General features: G+C 71.9%; 3 protein-coding genes across 4 annotated transcripts; 2 read left to right on the top strand and 1 right to left on the bottom strand.

Moving 5' to 3' along the window:
* The first annotated feature begins 806 nt into the window (after window positions 1-806).
* On the top strand, window positions 807-3,795 carry PNPO (pyridoxamine 5'-phosphate oxidase). Its single transcript, XM_075443662.1, has 7 exons — window positions 807-933; window positions 1,772-1,896; window positions 1,987-2,086; window positions 2,294-2,347; window positions 2,597-2,725; window positions 2,831-2,901; window positions 2,982-3,795. Exons 1-7 carry the CDS (start codon window positions 814-816, stop codon window positions 3,145-3,147), a joined length of 765 nt encoding a protein of 254 aa, XP_075299777.1. The 5' UTR covers window positions 807-813; the 3' UTR covers window positions 3,148-3,795.
* A 1,015-nt stretch (window positions 3,796-4,810) lies between these two features.
* PRR15L (proline rich 15 like) lies at window positions 4,811-6,928 on the bottom strand. The gene is made up of 2 exons (XM_075443663.1): window positions 6,819-6,928; window positions 4,811-5,865 (listed from the first exon to the last, which is right to left on the bottom strand). The coding sequence occupies exon 2, from the start codon at window positions 5,851-5,853 to the stop codon at window positions 5,554-5,556; it is 300 nt and encodes a 99-aa protein (XP_075299778.1). The 5' UTR covers window positions 5,854-5,865; window positions 6,819-6,928; the 3' UTR covers window positions 4,811-5,553.
* Window positions 6,929-8,765: 1,837 nt separating this feature from the next.
* CDK5RAP3 (CDK5 regulatory subunit associated protein 3) lies at window positions 8,766-13,019 on the top strand. Of its 2 annotated transcripts, XM_075443456.1 has the most exons (14): window positions 8,766-8,814; window positions 8,991-9,048; window positions 9,501-9,632; window positions 9,805-9,905; window positions 9,978-10,026; window positions 10,249-10,427; window positions 10,674-10,810; window positions 10,963-11,104; window positions 11,212-11,310; window positions 11,410-11,482; window positions 11,745-11,833; window positions 11,929-12,134; window positions 12,256-12,427; window positions 12,827-13,019. In XM_075443456.1, the coding sequence occupies exons 1-14, from the start codon at window positions 8,809-8,811 to the stop codon at window positions 12,890-12,892; spliced, it is 1,509 nt and encodes a 502-aa protein (XP_075299571.1). In that variant the 5' UTR covers window positions 8,766-8,808; the 3' UTR covers window positions 12,893-13,019. The 2 variants fall into 2 exon arrangements, with proteins under 2 accessions (XP_075299571.1, XP_075299570.1); XM_075443455.1 differs by having other exon boundaries at window positions 11,212-11,482.
* Window positions 13,020-17,112: the final 4,093 nt, after the last annotated feature.

The following is a 17,112-nucleotide window of genomic DNA, read 5'->3' as shown; positions in this document are numbered from 1 at the left end:
CCCAGGAGCCTTGGTGGGACCCCAGGAGCTTTGGTAGGGTCCCAGGTTCCTGGTGGGACCCCCAAAGCCTTAGTGGGAGTGCAGAAGCCTTGGTGGGAGCCCAGACCTCTGGTGGGACCCCCATCCAGCCCCCACACACCTCAATGGCTGAGGCCCAATGCGGGGTGCCGTCAGGAAGCATGTCCCCTCTGCTCTCCTCTCAGAGGCAGGTGGGCTCCGTGGGACGTCGTCTGGGGCCGGGAGCAGAGCAGGGCTGGAGCCCCCCAAGCTGTGGGGACAGAAATGGTTTGGCTGGGCAGGGGGTCCCGCTCGCCCCAGTGTTGCTGGGGGATGGGACCAGGGTCCCCAGCCTCCATGGGGCGAGGAGCTGCGTGGGGTGGGGACACGGGGGGGACAGGGCTGTCCCCAGACCCCCACCCCGTGGGGACCAGGACCCACCCGCATGGCCGCGTCACCCTCCAGCAGCCCCACAAGCCCTTGAGGAACCGGAGGCTGCTGTCACCTGTGGGGACATGGGGTGGGGGGGTGAGCTGCGGTCCCCCCCGTGTCTCCCCCAGTGTCCCCTGGCCCCTGGCCCCGCCCCCCAACCCCGCTCCCCTGAGGCCCCGCCCCCCGGGGACGCTGTGCCTTTAAGAGCCCCTCCATGCGCCTGTTTACAGCCCCGCCAGCACTTCCGGGGCTCCGCCTCCCGCCCCCGCCACCCCTTCCAATTGGCTGGCAGCTCGACTCACCCCTCCCTACTGTGGGCGGGCTCCACCGCTTTCTATTGGCTGACAGGGAGGGGGTGGGCGTGGTTTGGATTCGTCCCTCCCCATGGGGGCGGAGCGATGGTGGGGCCGCGAAAGGGGGGCTCCGGGTTTTGGCTCCGCTCGGCTCCCGTCGCCCGCCATGGACCTGGGCCCGCTGCGGAGGAGCTACCGGGGGGAGGCGGAGGTGGGGCGGCGGTGCCGGCTCCCGGGGGCGGGCGGGGACGCGGGGCCCTCGGCCTGGCGGCGGCCGGGGGCCGGACTGACCCTGAGGCCCGCGGGCGCCGCCCCCCACCCCGGCGGTGGTGACCTTGGAACTGGGGTGACCCCCCCCTCCTGCTAGCTGTGCCCAGGCCATTGGGCTGCTCCCCCCAGGCTGTCCCTAGGGCCTGGGGTGCCCCCCCCAGCACTAGCTGTGCTCAGGCCATTGGGGTGACCCCCCCCCCCCGGCCGTCCTTAGGCCCTGCGTTGATCCCCCCCTCCTGCTAGCTGTGCCCTGGCTATTGGGGTGACCCTCCCCAGCCCTCACCTAGGCCCTGGGGTGCCCCCCAGCGCTAGCTGTGCCCCAGGCATTGGAGTGACCCCCCCCAGGCTGCCCCTAGGGCCTGGGGTGCCCCCCCAGCTGCTAGCTGTGCCCCAGCTATTGGGGTGCCCCCCTAGGCTGTCCCTAGGGCCTGGGGTGCCCCCCCAAGTACTAGCTGTGCCCTGCCCATTGGGGTGACCCGCCCCCCCCAGGCTGTCCCTAGGGCCTGAGGTGACCCCTTGCCATGCTGGCAGACCCTGGCACCAGGGTGATCCCCCCCCCCATGCCGGTTGTGCCCCTGGAATTGGGGTGGCCCCCCCCAGCTGTCCCCAAGACCTGGGGTACCCCCCTCTCCTCACGCTTGCTGCACCCCCAGGGCTGGGCTCACCCCGTCCCCATTGCTGGCCGTGCCCTTGGCTCTGGTGTCCCCCCGCAGTGCTGGCTGTGTCCCCAGAGGCCGGGTGCCCCTCCCCCCCTCACAGCGTCCCCCGTCTCCCCCCAGGCCTTCGAGGAGCAGCACCTGGCCTCCCGCGACCCCATCCAGCAGTTCGGGGCCTGGTTCGAGGAGGCCGTGGGGTGCCCGGCCGTGGGGGAGGCGAATGCCATGTGCTTGGCCACCTGCACCAGGTGAGGCCGGGGGGGAGTGGGGGGGGTCCCCTGGCCCTCGCAGGGGGGGGACATTTCATCTCCCCCCCCGTCCCCCGTCTCCCACCGCAGGGACGGGAAGCCCTCGGCCCGGATGGTGCTGCTGAAGGGCTTCGGGCAGGATGGCTTCCGCTTCTTCACCAACCTCGAGAGCCGTAAGGGGAAGGAGCTGGTGAGGGCTGCGGCGGGGGGCTCTGGAAGGGGGTGTCCGCAGGGGGGGGACGGCGGCTTCCCGGCTGTCGGTGAAGCAGTGTGGGTGGGGGCTGTGCCCAGCACCACGTGCGGGGGGTCGGGGCGCGGGGGGTCGCTGGGTTTTGAAGCTGGGAGCGGTGCTGGGCTGCTGACGGCTCCCTCCTCTGTCCCCTCCCCTGCGCCCCAGGACGCCAACCCCTTCGCGTCGCTCGTCTTTTACTGGGAGCCCCTCAACCGGCAGGTGAGTGGCGGGGATGGGGGGGCCGGGGGGGACACGGCGGGGCCCCTGGCGCGGCGTCAGGCACTGGGTGCTCCCCCCCTTCAGAGCCCACGTTTGGGTGGGGGTCACGCTCGGGTGGATCCCAGCCCCGGGGATGCGATGGGATGAGGGGTGCTCGTGGGTTTTTTTTGGGGGGGGGGGGGAGGAGTTGGAGAATCAGGGGACGGGGCAGTCCCTCGCCGGGGAGCCGACGCAGCCCCTTCGCCGCAGGTACGGATCGAGGGCTCGGTGAAGCGGCTGCCGGAGGAGGAATCGGAGCGCTACTTCCACTCCCGCCCCAAGAGCAGCCAGATCGGGGCCGTGGTCAGCAGGCAGAGCACCGTCATTCCCGACCGGGAGGTGAGCACCCATCCCAGCACCCTACGGCAGTGCCGGGAGAGGCCCGGAGAGCCAGGGCTGCTGCCCCGGCTGCCATCAGCTTCCTCGCTTTCCCCTTCCTTGCAGTATTTAAGGAAGAAGAACACGGAGCTGGAGGAGCGGTACAGGGAGACGCCGGTGCCGAAGCCGGCGTACTGGTGAGCGGCGGGGGGCTGCGGGCAGGGTGCTGCCCACCGCTGGGGTCCCCCTGATGCCCCCCCCGTGTTTCTCCGCCAAGGGGGGGTTACGTCCTGCAGCCGGAGGTGGTGGAGTTCTGGCAGGGCCAAACCAACCGCCTGCACGACCGCATCGTCTTCCGCCGCCTGCGGGACGCCTCGGCCCCGCTGGGAGCCATGACGCGCCGCGGGGAGGGCGAGTGGGTCTTCGAGCGCTTCGCCCCGTGAGGCCCCGGCCGCACTCGCCCCGTCGGCAGCGTCACCCGTGCCAAACCTGCCTGCCCGTCCCCGCGTCGCGCCCCGGGATGCGGGAATGGGCTCGCTCTGCCACCCCGGCAGCCACCTGCAGAGCTCTGGGGGTGCTGCCGGAGGAGGGGGGGGGGCTCTGGTCCAGCCCGAGACCCTCCCACTCCCTTCGCTTCTCCCTGGGGCGGGCGCGAGCCGCAGGAGGGTCCCAGAACCCGGCTGCTTCCCCTTGCCCGCGTGTGGGGAGCAACCGCTCCCAGTGCCGCTGGTGGCTAATTAATCACGTTAATGATTGCGGAGGGGCCCCAGCAAGCCCCCCGCCCGTGCCCTGCCAGCACCCGTGCCTCGTGTTTTCGCTAGAACCGTGCCGTGTGCTCTGTCCCTGCGAGAACTTCTCGAACCGCAGCTTTATCGTCACCGCTCTGTGCAGTAATTTATTGAGTGGCAGCTCTGCTGTCCCCACCGTGTCACCGGTCCTCGTGGCTGCCCCTGTGCGTTGCCACCGGCGCACCCCATCTCCCTGGGGCTGCGGGACCCCCACCCTCAGCCTGCTCATTCGGGGGGGGCCGGGCTGCCGCCGCTCCCTGTCCCCCCTCCAGCTGCCCGGAAAAATAAATCCCGATGGGTGCGGAGCCGTGCGGTGGCTTTGGGTTAATATTTACCCGCGTGGGGCTGTGCCGCGCTCTCCGGCAGACGGAGCTCGGCGCAGCCGGGGGTCCTGGGGTGCTGGCCGCCCTCACTGCCCCGGGCCGTGTCCCGGTGGAACCGGGCCCCGAGAGCCTTCGTCCTCCCTGGCTCCGTCTTGGCTCGCGCGGTCGCTGGCGCGCGGGGCGGGATCGTGCCCTGCGGCTTTCCTGTGGCTGGGGGTTCCCCGGTGGGTTCCCGGCCGTGCCCGGCGGTGGGTGGCAGTGGGAGGGGACAGGGGGGACACATCAGCGCCGGGGTAGGGGAACCGGGTTGGGTGGCTGTGGGGGTGTCACGCGCCCCGTGCCACTGTCGCAGGCTCGCTCGGTGGCCTTGGTCCCTCCCGGCTGTGAGCCGCCATGGTGGGGCAGGAGGGGACGGCGTGAGGACGGTGTTCTCTCGAGGGGACGGTACAGGGGGCCAGCTGGGCATCCCTGCAAGGGGCTGGGGGTGGCCGCGCAGCCAGGTCCCCCCCCATCCCGGCCTTGGGAGCACGGCAGGAGCCCAGACACCACCGTGACGGGCGTAGCCGAGCCGATGGCCGCTGGCCGCGTGCCGAGCGCTCTCTTCCTCCTCCCGGGCAGGATCCGTCCCGCGCTGCCAGCGGGGACAAAGAGCGGGCTGCCAGCCGGGCAGAGCAAACAGCGCGGAGGGCGGGGGCCGGGGAGGGGGGGCCCAGGCCACCCCGGCGCAGGGTTCCTGCTGGGCGAGGACAGGTTGGACTCTGGCGCTTGGCACCGTCCGGCTTTTGTAACGGCCGGGAAGCGGCGGCTGCCGTTGGCCCCCGGCACGGCCGCACCCCAGGCTGCCAGTGCCAGTGACGGCCACCCCGTCCTGTGTCCCCCTTGGCCAGGCGTCCCTTGTGATGGCACCGCTCCCCACCGGGGTCACAGAGGGGACCTGCAGCCCCTCAACCTGGCCGGGCTGGGGCCGGGGGTCCCCCGAGCTCTCCCGAGCTGCCTTTGCTTCCAGACCTGGTTTATTACCCGCAGTTAATTACCAGCGGCCGCGAGCGCCGGCCGAAGGCTCAGCGAGCACCGGGGCTGCGGGATCGGCCGCGGCGGCTGCCCCGGCGTGGGCTCTGGCACCGTGCTCCGGGCTGGGCTGTCCCCTGCGGGAGCAGGGAGCGATTCCTGGGTGCGAGCGGGAATCGGGTCCTGGGAAGCCCGGGAATCGGGTCCTGGGAAGCCCGGGGTCCCCATGGAGGTGGCTCCGGGGGGGGGCTGTGCCCGCGGGGTCGTTCCCTCGGGGAAGGGGAGTGTCGTGTCCCCTGGCTTGGCAAGGACACGGGGTTGGTGGCTCTGCCTGCGGCCACGCAGCCCCTGGGGTGGGGGAGATGAGTGGGGGTCCCCCGGTCTCCCCCCGCCAGGAGGGGATGGGGGTCGGGCCCGTCATGCTCGGGGCAGGGCTGGGTGAACGATGGGCGCCGGTGACCCGTGGCAAGCGACCCAGCTGGGGGGAGCATCCCCATCCCAGTATGAACCAGTCAGCCTCGGGGGGCTGCTGGCTCCGCTCCCCGGTTCTCCGGCTGCCCCCGGGGTGCTGGAGCCGCGATTAAACAGGGTCCTTGCCTCTCCCTGAAGCAAACTCCGGTCCGAGTCCTCTCTCCTTCCGAAGCCCCGCGGTCCAGCGTCCCCGGGAGGGACGGGTCCGAGCCAGCCCGAGCAGCTGGTGGTGGTGGCTGGGGGGTGACGACGAGCCGGGTCATTTCTCCTCCCGCTCACCGGCGGCACAGAGGTTGGGGTTCTCGGCCAGCGTCGCTCGCACTTTCTTCTTCTCCTTGAAGCGTCCTGAGTTGGAGACCTTGACGTGTTTGCCCTTGCTGCTCTTGTCCACGATCTTCTCCAGGCGGGCGGTGAAGCCGGGCGGCCCCTCCTCGCCTGGCCCCTCCTGGCTCTCGTCGCCGGCGGCTGCGTGGCCGTCGGGGCTCTCGTACAGCACCGCCGGCACCGACCGCCGCTTCCGCAGGAAGGTCAGCTTCCACCAGCCGTGGGTGTCCGCCATCGCCGACGGCCCCTGAAACGGAGGTGGGGGTCATGGTGCCTCCCGGGGGGTCCCTTGGCCCACCCCAGCCCTGCCGTCACAGAGCTGGCAGGGATGGGCAGGGGACACGGTGGCCGATCCGGCAGTGCCTGCGGGGAGACCGGTGCCGTTTGCCAAAGGCGGCTCCGATGGACTCCCGCCATCTCTGCCGGGATGCTCATGGCAGGCACCAGGGGGGCTGCGGGGGGCCCAGGGCAGGAGGAGCCCGCCGGTGCCGGGAGGGGACACTGGGGTGACCTGGGCACTGCCGAGCCCCGGCACCGCCGGGAGCTGCCGTATCGGCCCCGCATAGTGGGGCAGGGAGGGAGCCCAGTAAGCAAACAGGAACTGGGAAAGAGCTGGGAGCTGGGGAGGTGCCGGGGTCCCGGCCGGGGGTTCACCGCCCGCTGCACCCCGGGGTCGGGGTTTTCCTCTTGCCCAGCCCTGCCCGCGGGGACAGGCGGCAGCCGCGGCTGAAGCCGGGAAGGCTCCGGCAATCCGGGAAGGCTCCGGAGCCGAGCGTGGCTCCGGGGCAGGGACAGGGCAGGCGGCTCCCGGGCGGAGGAGCGGAACGCATCCCCGGCAGCGGGCGAGGAGGGGGTTCCCAGCCCCCCGTCCCCATCCCGGGGGCCAGCGCCGCTCCGTGCGCCCGCGGTGCTTGGCCATGGCCGACCCTTGCCCGGCTCCTCCCGGGTGGTGCCTCCGGCTTCACTTTCGGTTGCCGGGGCGGGGGGATGAGGACACCGAGACCGGGGCCACCACCCTGGGGAGGACGGCTGGTGGTCCCCTGAGCCGGTTCGCTGTGTCCCCCCGCCACGCCGTGCCCCCTCCTCATGCCAGAGCCGGGCAGCGCCCGTCGCCGAACCGCAGCCGTGCCCCGAGCCCGGGCTGGCGGTGGGGTTCTCCGCGTCCCCCCTCCCCACCGCGGGCACCCCCGGTCCGTGTACCTGCGCCTCCCACGCCTCCGCTGCGGGTGCCCAGCCCGGGGGTGCCGGGGGGCTCCGGCCGGGGTGCGCGGGCGGGTGCTGTCGAGCTGCCGCTGCCCGGTTTGCTCGCCCGTCAAGGTGAACCCGCGACCAAACCCCTCCTGCCTGAGCAAACAGCGGGGCCGGGCCAGGCCACGGCTGAATATTCATGATGGGGAACCCGGCGCTGAGCCCCAAAGGCAGCCGGGACCGACCAGCCGCGGCTCCGGGTGCTGGCACCCACCGCGGCACCGGGCTGGGCTGGCCGCCCCGCCGGCCTCGAGGGACGGGGCACGGCGGGTGCCGCGCCGGCACATGGCACGCGTCTCGGGCAGCCAGGAGTTAAGGGCGGCCGGCGGGAACTTGGCTTTCGGTGGGGACTGACCGAAACCCGGCGGGCGGCCAGACCGGTTCCTGCCTCCCGCTTCTCCCCGCGGGCACCCGGCCGTCCCCGGGCTGTCCCCAGGGCTGCCACCGCCCCGCCGCCGGCCCCAGCCCCGGGGCGATGCCACGAGGGCCATGGGACAGCCACCATCGCTCCCCCGCGCGAGGCTGCGGCTGGTGGGGATGCGTCCCCGGCCCGGGGCTGGGTGGCACCCGTGGGTCGCCCCAGAGCGGTGACGGCCCCGAGGTGCTGGAGGGGTCTGGGGTCAGCTCTGGGGGCAACTGGGGATCCCCGGGGGGTCTGGAATCCGCTCTGGGAGCAATTGGGGGTCCCCGAGGGGTTTGGGATTTGCTCTGGGGGCAACTGGGGATCCCCAGGAGGTCTGGGATCCCCTCTGAGGGCAATTTGGGATCCCCGGGTGTTCTGGGATTTGTTCTGGGGGAAACTGGGGATCCCTGGGGGGTCTCAGATCTGGTCTGGGGGCAACTGGGCATCCCTGGAGGGGTCTGGGATCCCCTCTGAGGGCAACTGGGGATCCCTGGGGGGTCTCAGATCTGGTCTGGGGGCAACTGGGGATCCCCAGGGGGTCTGGGATCTGCTCTGGGGGCAACTGGGGATCCCCAGGGGGTCTGGGATCTGCTCTGGGGGCAACTGGGCATCTCCGAGGGGGTCTGGAATCCCCTCTGGGGGCAATTTGGGATCCCCAGGGGATCTGAGGTCTGCTCTGGGGACAGCTGGGGATCCCCGAGGGGTATGGGATCCTCTCTGGGGGACCTGGGGATCCCCGGGACGTCTAAGATCTGCTCTGGGGGCAATTGGGCATCCCTGGGGGGTCTGAGATCTGCTCTGGGGGCAACTGGGGATCCCCGGAGGGTCTAGGATCTGCTGTGGGGGCAACTGGGCATCTCCGAGGGGGTCTGGGATCTGCTCTGGGAGCATCTGGGGATCCCCGGGGGGTCTCAGATCTGCTCTGGAGGCAACTGGGCATCCCTGGAGGGGTCTGCGATCCCCTCTGAGGGCAACTGGGCATCCCTGAAGGGTCTGAGATCTGTTCTGGGGGCAACTGGGGATACCCAGGGGGTCTGGGATCCCCTCTGGGGGCAACTGAGGATCCTTGGGCAGTCTGGGATCCCCTCAGGGGGCAATTTGGGATCTCTAGGGGATCTGAGGCCTGCTCTGGGGGCATCTGGGGATCCCCGAGGGGGTCTGGGTATAGCTGGGGGGTCTGGAATCCGGTCTGGGGGCAACTGGGGATCCCCCACGACCCCCGCCGGAGCCTCCCCGGGGACCCACTGCACTGCGCATGCATGCCCGGCATCCCGTTTCTCCCCCTCCCCTCAGCCCATTCCGATTGGTCGGCGGCGCCTCCTCCCCCAGCCTCCTCCCAACCAACCGAGACGCTGAGACGTGGCACCGCCCCTCTTTCCTCTCCCTTCTGATCGGTTAGCGTGGCGGGGGAGGGGGCCGGTCGGGCCCAGCGCGTTTTGATTGGTTGAGCTGCGGGGGTCTCGCGAGGGGATTGGCTGTAAGACGGGAGGGGCGGGGGGAAGGGAGAAGGAAAGCGGAAGTGGAGCTGTGGCGGGCGGCATGCAGGTGGGGGGCCGGGGCCGGGGCCGGGGCCGGGGCCGGGGCCGACATCGACATCGACATCGACATCGGCCCCGGCAATGGGAGCCGAGCAGGGCCCCAGGCCGGTGGGAGCGGGGACAGGCCCGGCCCCGCCGCTAGAGTAGGGGGAGCCCCCCCTGCCACCTCCCGCCTCCCCGCAGGTCTCTCCCCAGGACTACCAGAACGTCCCCATCGACATCCAGACCAGCAAGCTCTTGGGTACGGCACCCCTGGGCCGAGCTCCCCCCCGCCTGGGACCCCCCCCACCCCCGGGGTGGGCAGAGTTTGGGGGGGGGGCCCTGCTGGGGGTCGGGAACGGGCTGGCACCGGTCACTCGTGTCCTCCGTCCCCGGGGGGGGGCTGGGTTCCCCACGCTGTGTGGCAGCGCATGGCCCCCACTCCCCCCCCTCGGTGCCGCGTTGGGTTATCCCAGCCCAGGCAGCAGCGGGGTGACCCCCCCGACCCCCCCCGGGCCCCGCTTTTCTCCTCTTCCCGGGTTTCACCCCCGCGTTTGGCCCCTCTGCTGGGTGGGGACGGGACCTGCGGGGTGCTAGGGCCTCAGCTCCTTCTGCCATCACCCAGGGGGTGACCCCCTCCCCTCGGTGAGCCCCCCCCAGGGTCCCTCTCTGCTGACCCCCCCCCCCTCTGTTTCCCTCCCTCCCGCCTCGCAGACTGGCTGGTGGACAGGAGACACTGCAGCCTGAAATGGCAGAGCCGGGTGCTGGCCGTCCGCGAGAAGATCGAGGCGGCCATGCGGGACATGCCGGAGAACGAGGAGATAAAGCAGCTGCTGGCGGGGGCCTGTGAGTGGAGCGGGGGGCAGTTGGGGGGTGCCCCAGGAGAGCGGGGACGTGGGGTGCTGGGAGCCTCTTCCCCAGGGTTCGGTGGCGGGGGACGGGGAGCCGGTGGCACGGAGCTGGGAGAAGGTGGCAGGCGGCAGCCGGCCCAGTGACCGCGGCCCTTGCCCCGCCGCAGACCTGCACTACTTCCACTGCCTGAGGATCGTGGAGATCCTCAAGGGCACTGAGGCCTCCACCAAGAACCTCTTCGGGCGCTACTCGTCCCAGCGCATGAAGGTGAGCGGGGCCCCGCCGCCGGCGCGCCCGCGGCCTCCCCCACCCCTGCTTCTTCTTCCCCCCCCTCCCCAGGACTGGCAGGAGATCGTGGCCCTCTACGAGAAGGAGAACACCTACCTGGGTACGGCAGCTCCGGAGAGCCCGCAGCGGGGTTTCGGTCTCCAAACTGGGACCGGGATGGGGAGGGAAAGGAGTGGGGGGCAATGGGCTGCGGGGACCCCCGGGGAGAAGGCCCCAAGATGGCTCCGCTGCGCAGCCGGGACGACAGCCGCGGTGGCTGGGGCACCCAGGGGGCTGATGCGGCCCCTCACCACCCCACCTGCCCCCCCACACCTCCCCGCAGCCGAGCTCGCCAGCCTCCTGGTGCGCAGCGTCAGCTACGAGGTGCCCTCGCTGAGGAAGCAGATCGGCCGGTGCCAGCAGGCGCAGCAGGACTTCGCCCGCCGTGAGGAGGAGTGCCAGCTGCAGGCGGCCGAGCTGCGGGAGCGCTTCTTCGCCTCCTGCAAGCAGTACGGCATCACCGTGAGTCCCCGCGGTCCTGCCGTGCCACCCACCTTCCCCCCCCCCGCGATACCCGTGCTTGGCTTCAAAGCTGGGACCATGCGTCCCATCGAATGTCCCCACAAGGCCACCTTCCCCATGGGAGGAGCTGGGGGGGCGTAGGGTGACCCCCCACCCAGCCCTCTGTCCGTGCCCACATTGAGCAGAGGGTGAAGCCCCCCCGGGGGCCGCGTCGCCTGCCCTGACGCATCCCCGCGCCATCCCCAGGGTGACGACGTGCGCCAGGAGCTGCTGGCCTTGGCCAGGGACCTGCCGTCGCGCCTGTCCGAGATCGGCGCGGGAGCCGGCGCGCTCGCCGAGGCCATCGAGCTGTACCAGGCCTGCGCGGAGTTCGTGTGCGAGAGGTGGGCGGGGGGCGGGTTTGGGGGGGCGTGGGGGTACCCCCGACCCCGGCATTGCCTCTCCCCACGCCTTGGGCTGGCGGCTGCGGCCAGGCTTGGGGGTCTCCCAGGGTGGGGGACCCCACGCCTGGCCCCGACGTGCCCGTGGCTGCCAGCCCCGCCGAGGTGGTGCCGCTGCTGCGGCACGTGGGGAGCAGAGGCAACACCACCGTCTACGAGTGGAGGACGGGGCTGCGACCGCTGCGTGTGGAGCGGCCGCGGGCGCAGGAGGTGCCGGAGCCGCCCAAGGAGGACACGGTGAGTCCCGGCCGAGCCGCGGCCGGCTCCGTCACGCGGCGGGGGGCTGTTTGCCCCCCCCCCCCCCCCCCGGGCTCTCAGGGGGTCTCTGCACCTTCTCCCCGCAGATCGACTGGGGAGACTTCACGCTGGAGCCGGCCGCTGCCGACGAGGGAACCCAGGGCGAGGAGATCGACTGGGGCATCACGCTGGAGCCCGGTCCCCAGGTGCGTGACCCCCAGCTGCGTGCTTCAGGGCCGGGCTGGGGACCTGGGGGTGTCCTGGGGACCCCCTCACCCCACCCACCTCGCTGCCCTTCGCTGCAGGGTGACGGCATTGACTGGGGAGACGGCGAAAGCCAGGAGGTGCAGATCACGGTGCTGGAGGCCGGCACTGAGGGTGAGCACAGCAGCGGGGTTCACGGGGGGGTCCCAGCGGGTGGCAGGCAGCACCCCGCCCACCTACACACCCCCTCCCCTGCCCGCGGGGACCCTGGGCACCCGGCTGGGCACGGAGGCCTCTCAGGGACGGCACTGAACGGAGCCGTGGGGCGATGCTGAGCGGGACGGGGGGCACGGCCGGACTGTCTGAGCTGTGGAGCTCACCCCCCGTGCCCCCCTCACCCCCCGTGCCCCCCTCACCCCCCCACCTCATCCCCCAGCACCCGAGGGCCTCGCCTGCGGCTCCGACGCCCTGACGCTGCTGGAAAACACCGAGACCCGGAGCCAGTTCATCGACGAGCTGATGGAGGTGAGTTACGGGGTCAGGGGCGGCTCTGCCACCCTGTCTCCCTCCCCGGGGTGGGGGACAGCACCTGAGTGTCCCCCCCGGCCCTGTCCCCGCAGCTGGAGCTGTTCCTGTCCCAGCGCCTGGCCGAGATGGAGGAGGAGGCCGACGTGGTGGCCGTCAGCCAGTTCCAGCTCGCCCCGGCCGTGCTGCAGGGCCAGACCAGCGCCCGCCTCGGCTCCCTCCTGGCCGCGGCGCGGGCGCTGCTGGGCCAGCTCTGCACCCGCAGCATGCAGCACCTCTTCATCATCCTCGCCTCGCCCAGGTCCTTGCTCGGGCTGGGGGGGAGAAATGGGGCTGGGGGAGGGACCAGGGGGGCTCTGTGGGAGCCGGAGGTGTCCATGGGTGGGGAGGGGGTGACAGGGGTCTGGGGTCCCCCCCGACAGGTACGTGGACCGCGTGAGTGAGCTCCTGGGGCAGAGGCTGAAGCAGGCGGAGCTGCTGCTGGCCAAGAAGGAGGCCATGAGCCGGAAGCGGCGGGAGGCCCTGGCCGAGCAGGCGGCCCTGGAGCCCAAGCTCGACCGGCTGCTGGAGAAGACCAAGGAGCTCCAGAAGCTGGTGAGGGGGGGCAGGGGGGGATGTGGCATCTCTCCATCCCGGCAAGCCCCGTATCCATCCCCCAGTCCCTCAGGCCCTGCATCCCCTCCCGGTGTCCCTGACTGTGTTTCGCCCCCCCTCCATCCGTCCCTGCCTGCGTTTCCCCCCCCCCCGTGCATCCCTGCCTGCGTTTCCCCCCCCCCCGTGCATCCCTGCCTGCGTTTCCCCCCCCCCGTGCATCCCTGCCTGCGTTTCCCCCCTCCCCGTGCATCCCTGCCTGCGTTTCCCCCCTCCCCGTGCATCCCTGCCTGCGTTTCCCCCTCCCCGTGCATCCCTGCCTGCGTTTCCCCCCCCCCTCTGTGCCTCCCTCGGTGCTGGAGGGCCCCCCCTGAACCCCCCCTCCCCATTTCTGTCTCGCAGATCGAGGCTGACGTCTCCAAGCGCTACGGCGGGCGGCCGGTGAACCTGATGGGCGTCTGCCTGTGAGCCCCCCGCAGAGGGGCAGGGGGGGTCCTGCCACTCCCCCACCGCCCTTGGGTGCTGGTGACGTGGCCGTGGCTTTGTGGGGGGGGGAAATGACATGCCACTGCTGAATAAAGCCATATCCCCTCTCCCAGCATCCCTCCAGCCCCTCACTGCGGGGGTCCCTCGCTGGGGTGGGGGCTGCGGGGTGGCCCTGGGGACACTGGATCCCTGGGAGGAGGGGGGGGGGGGCGATTCGATTTTAATTTCATAGCAGAGCGGTTGATTCATGGCCGGCTGTCGCCGCCCGTAATGACTCTCCATCACCGGGGGAAGCGGAGTGACACCCCTCATTATTCCTGCCGCTCGTTAGGGCTGCGCGGGGGGGGCCCCCCCGCCCCCGCCCGACAGTGAGCGATGGCCCCCCATTAATCACACCCCACCCCCCGCCTTCACGTCAGCCCGCCCGTACTGGGCTGTACTGGGACATACTGGGCTGGGGGAGGCTGGACCCCCCACCCCCCCACCCCAAGCATCTCCTGGGAGGGGCCTGCCACACCCAGAGCACGTCATGTGTTGGCCACACCCCCCGCAGGCCATTGGTCACTGTGCCCTGCTTGTCCCGCCCCCCCGCCAGCTTGAAGTCGCTCATTGGTTTGGCTCTGCTGTGGGCCCGCCCTCCCCCGAGGGATGGGGGTTTCCGTGGGGTGGGGGGGGGTCCCGAGTGGGGCAGGGGGTCCAGCAGTGGGACGGGGGGTCCCGAGTGCGGGGGGGGGGGTCTCGCAGGGGGGCAGAGGGTCCCGAGCGGAGCGGGGGGAGACTCGCAGTGGGGCGGGGTGTCCCGAGTGGGGCAGGGGCTGCGGGCGTGGGGCTGTGTCCCCGCCGCGGGCGGGCATAGGACACTGGGACCCCCCCCCCGTGGGGTCTGGGGGCTCTTGATGCCGTGGGGTCCGGTTGCGGGGCGGGGGGTGGGCTCCTGCCCCATTGCTTGGGGGGGGATCCCGTCCCCCGCGGGGGATCCTGGGGCTGTCGGCGTGGGGTCCCGGTCCCCAGGGGCTGTGAGGCAGGACCCCAGGTGTGTGGCGGGGGTGCTCCCCTCACCCCCTTGCCGAGGGTCGGTCCGACTGCGGGGAGCCCCTCATTACCCCGCTGACGGTGATTAACGGGCAAATTAATTGTGCCTGTAACCCCTCGCTGCCCGTGGATGGCGCTAGGAGCTGGGGGGGGTCTCGTGACCCCCCCCCCCCCCCAGGGCGGGGAGTGCGGGGGGTCCCCACCCCGCCGGGTCTGGGGGGTGCAGCGGGCGGGGGGGGGTCACTACCGCCATCACCTCCGTAGCGAGCAGCAGGGACGGTGTCTGGCATGGGGTGGGGGTCCCGGCCACGACGCCCCCCCCCTTCACCACCCACCGCGGGGCTGTCCCGGACCCCTGACCCCGCCGGGACCCCCGGGCCCCCCCGGTCACCTCCCGGGTCACGGTGGCAGAGGGCAGAGCCGCCTCCGCAGGTCAGGGAGACCGGGGCACCGCGGGGGCTTTGAGGGGGAATTAAATGGGGGGGGGGGGGCGCAGAGATGCCCACGCGAGACCCTGCTGCCCCCAGACCCCCCCCAGCCCTGCCTGCACCCCGCACCCCATGCAGCCCCGTGTCTGTGTCCCCTAGGGGGGACCGTGTGGGTCCGGGGGATGCGTCGGTGGCAGGGTCCTATGGTCCTGGGCAAGGACCCCCCCAGAATTCTGGGGTCCCCCGCGGGTCCTCATCCCCTGCCCGGCTGTCCCCCCCCCGGCGACTGTCACCAGATGGGCTGTGGGAGGGGGGACCGTGGTGGCCCCGGGGGGGCTTGGGGCTGGGTTTGCGCCAGAAACCGGCAGACAAAGGGACAGAGCGGGGATGGGGACAGGGACCCCCCGCCCCCCCCCGCGGCCGGGGGGGCTCCGGCTGCTCCATCTCACGTGCCAGCGAGGAATTTAATTACCAATTAAGGGGCCTTCCATCTGGTTGAGGCCTGCCCGAGCGCTCGCGCTCCCCTTTAATTACCTCGCTGACAGCCATTTCGCTCAATTAGCTGCGAGGCGCAGCCGGGAGCAGGGGCTCCTCCGGGCCCCTCCAGCTGGGGGGACCGCGCGTGTCCCCCCCCCCCGCTCCCCTCGTGCTGTCCCCAGCCTTCCCCAGGACTGTCCCCATGCCATCCGGCCCCGGGGCCCTTGTCTGTCCCGTGCATCCCCCCCTCCATCCCCCCTCCATCCATCCCTGCATCCATCCCTCCATCCCTGCATCCCCCCTCCATCCAGCCCTGCAGCCATCCCTGCATGCCCACATCCCTCAGTCCCTGCATCCATCCCTGCATCCCTCCCTCCATCCATCCCTGCATCCCTCCCTCCATCCATCCCTGCATCCCTCAGTCCCTCCATCCATCCCTGCAGCCCTCCCTCCATCCCTCCCTCCATCCCTGCATCCCTCCCTCCATCCCCGCCTCCATCCAGCCCTGCATCCCTGCATCCCGCAGTGCCTGCAGCCATCCCTGCATCCCTCCCTCCATCCAGCCCTGCAGCCATCCCAGAATCCCTCGGTGCCTCCATCCATTCCTACATCCCTGCATCCCGTGGTGCCTGCAGCCATCCCTGCACCCCTGCAGCCATCCCTGCATCCCTCCCTCCATCCCCCCTCCATCCAGGCCCGCAGCCATTGCAGCATCCCTCGGTACCTCCATCCATCCCCACATCCCTGCAGCCATCCCAGTATCCCTGCATCTCTCCATCCCTCCATCCAGCCCTGCATCCCTCCCTGTATCCATCCCGGCATCCCTGCATCTCCACTCCATCCAGCCCTGCAGCCACCCCCACATCCCTGCAGCCATCCCAGCATCCCTGCATCTCTCCATCCCTCCATCCAGCCCTGCATCCATCCCGGCATCCCTCGGCACCTCCATCCATCCCCACATCCCTGCATCCCTCCCTCCATCTATTCCTGCATCCCACGGTCCCTCCATCCCTCCCTGCATCCATCCTTCCATCCCTGCATCCCTTGGTGCCTGCATCCCTCCCCGCATCCCTCCCTGCATCCCTCGGTCCCTCCCCGCATCCCTCCCTGCATCCCTCGGTCCCTCCATCCATCTCTCCCTGCATCCCTCCCTCCATCCCTCCATCCCTGCCTCCATCCCTGCCTCCTTCCCCGCACCCTTTCCTGCATCCTCCCGCCCCCCCCGCGCCCCCCCCGCCTGTGCTGTCTGACCGGCGGTCGCCGCAGCTGCGGGCCCCGTTAAGCCCCGGTGTCACGGCGACGGCCGCCCGGTGCGCCGGGGAGGGGGGGCTGGCCCGGGCCCCCCCGGAGCCGTCTCGGGGGTCCCGGGGGCTCCCCCGGTGCCACGGCGGGGGGGGGTGAAACCACAGAGAAGGCACTGGGGGGGGGGGGGGGGCTGTGTGCGCAGCCACCCCCGGCCCAGCAGCACCCAAGGGTGTCATGAATTGGGGGGGGGGGCTCAGCCAAGGGGTTTTTTGGGGGGGCTGGGGCTCATTGTGTGGCCAAGGATGGGGGGGCTGCCCCCCACCGCAGGACGTGCAGCCCCCGGCCGGTCTCTGAGGGCTGCTTGGGCCCCCCAGCCCCGGGGGGTGGGGGCGGTCCCCGGCGCTGTGACCCCCCCCTCCCCGGGCGAGGATGCTGGGGCGAGGCGATCCATCACCGCGACAGGCGAGGAGGGGCCCCCCCCACCCCGGCCCCCCCAAGCCCTGCCGCCCCCCCGCCCCGGGCCCTGCTCCCCCTCCTCTTGCCCTTTCTCTTCCCTTCCCCCCCCCGCGCCTGGAGACAAAACCCGGCTGCCAAGATGGAGGCGCGGCCATCAATCAGGGCGCCGCGGAGCCGCCCCCCGCACCCCCCCGCTAATGAGCCCCTGCCCGGGCGGCTGCTGCGGCACCCCCGCACCCCCGCACCCCGGACGCCCGGCACCCCCGCCATGGTCACCCCCGCAGTCCCGCACCTCGGCACCCCCGCAGCCCCACACCCCCGCCACGGCCCCCCCCCGCACCCCGGACCCCCGGCACACCCGCCATGGTCACCCCCGCACCCCCGCCACGGCCCCCCCCGCACCCCGGACCCCCGGCACACCCGCCATGGTCACCTCCGCAGTCCGACACCCCCACACCCCCACACCCCGGCACCCTTGCCACGGCCCCCCCCGCACTCCGGCACCCTCGCACCCCCGCCATGGTCACCTCCGCAGTCCCGCACCCCGGCACCCCCGCAGCCCCG

Source organism: Opisthocomus hoazin, chromosome 26 (assembly GCF_030867145.1).
Source record: "Opisthocomus hoazin isolate bOpiHoa1 chromosome 26, bOpiHoa1.hap1, whole genome shotgun sequence".
In the NCBI taxonomy this organism is placed as follows: domain Eukaryota; kingdom Metazoa; phylum Chordata; class Aves; order Opisthocomiformes; family Opisthocomidae; genus Opisthocomus; species Opisthocomus hoazin.
This window is presented reverse-complemented; position numbering and strand designations above follow the sequence as displayed.

Bases quoted from the DNA above. Each gene is read 5' to 3' on its own strand.
- PNPO (XM_075443662.1), top strand. From the start codon at position 814: ATGGGGGCGGAGCGATGGTGGGGCCGCGAAAGGGGGGCTCCGGGTTTT. The intron at 934-1,771 runs GTGGGGCGGCGG...GTCTCCCCCCAG, and splicing joins GCTACCGGGGGGAGGCGGAG to GCCTTCGAGGAGCAGCACCT. The intron at 2,902-2,981 runs GTGAGCGGCGGG...TTCTCCGCCAAG, and splicing joins GTGCCGAAGCCGGCGTACTG to GGGGGGTTACGTCCTGCAGC.
- PRR15L (XM_075443663.1), bottom strand. From the start codon at position 5,853: ATGGCGGACACCCACGGCTGGTGGAAGCTGACCTTCCTGCGGAAGCGG.
- CDK5RAP3 (XM_075443455.1), top strand. The intron at 9,633-9,804 runs GTGAGTGGAGCG...GCCCCGCCGCAG, and splicing joins GCAGCTGCTGGCGGGGGCCT to ACCTGCACTACTTCCACTGC. The intron at 12,428-12,826 runs GTGAGGGGGGGC...TCTGTCTCGCAG, and splicing joins CCAAGGAGCTCCAGAAGCTG to ATCGAGGCTGACGTCTCCAA.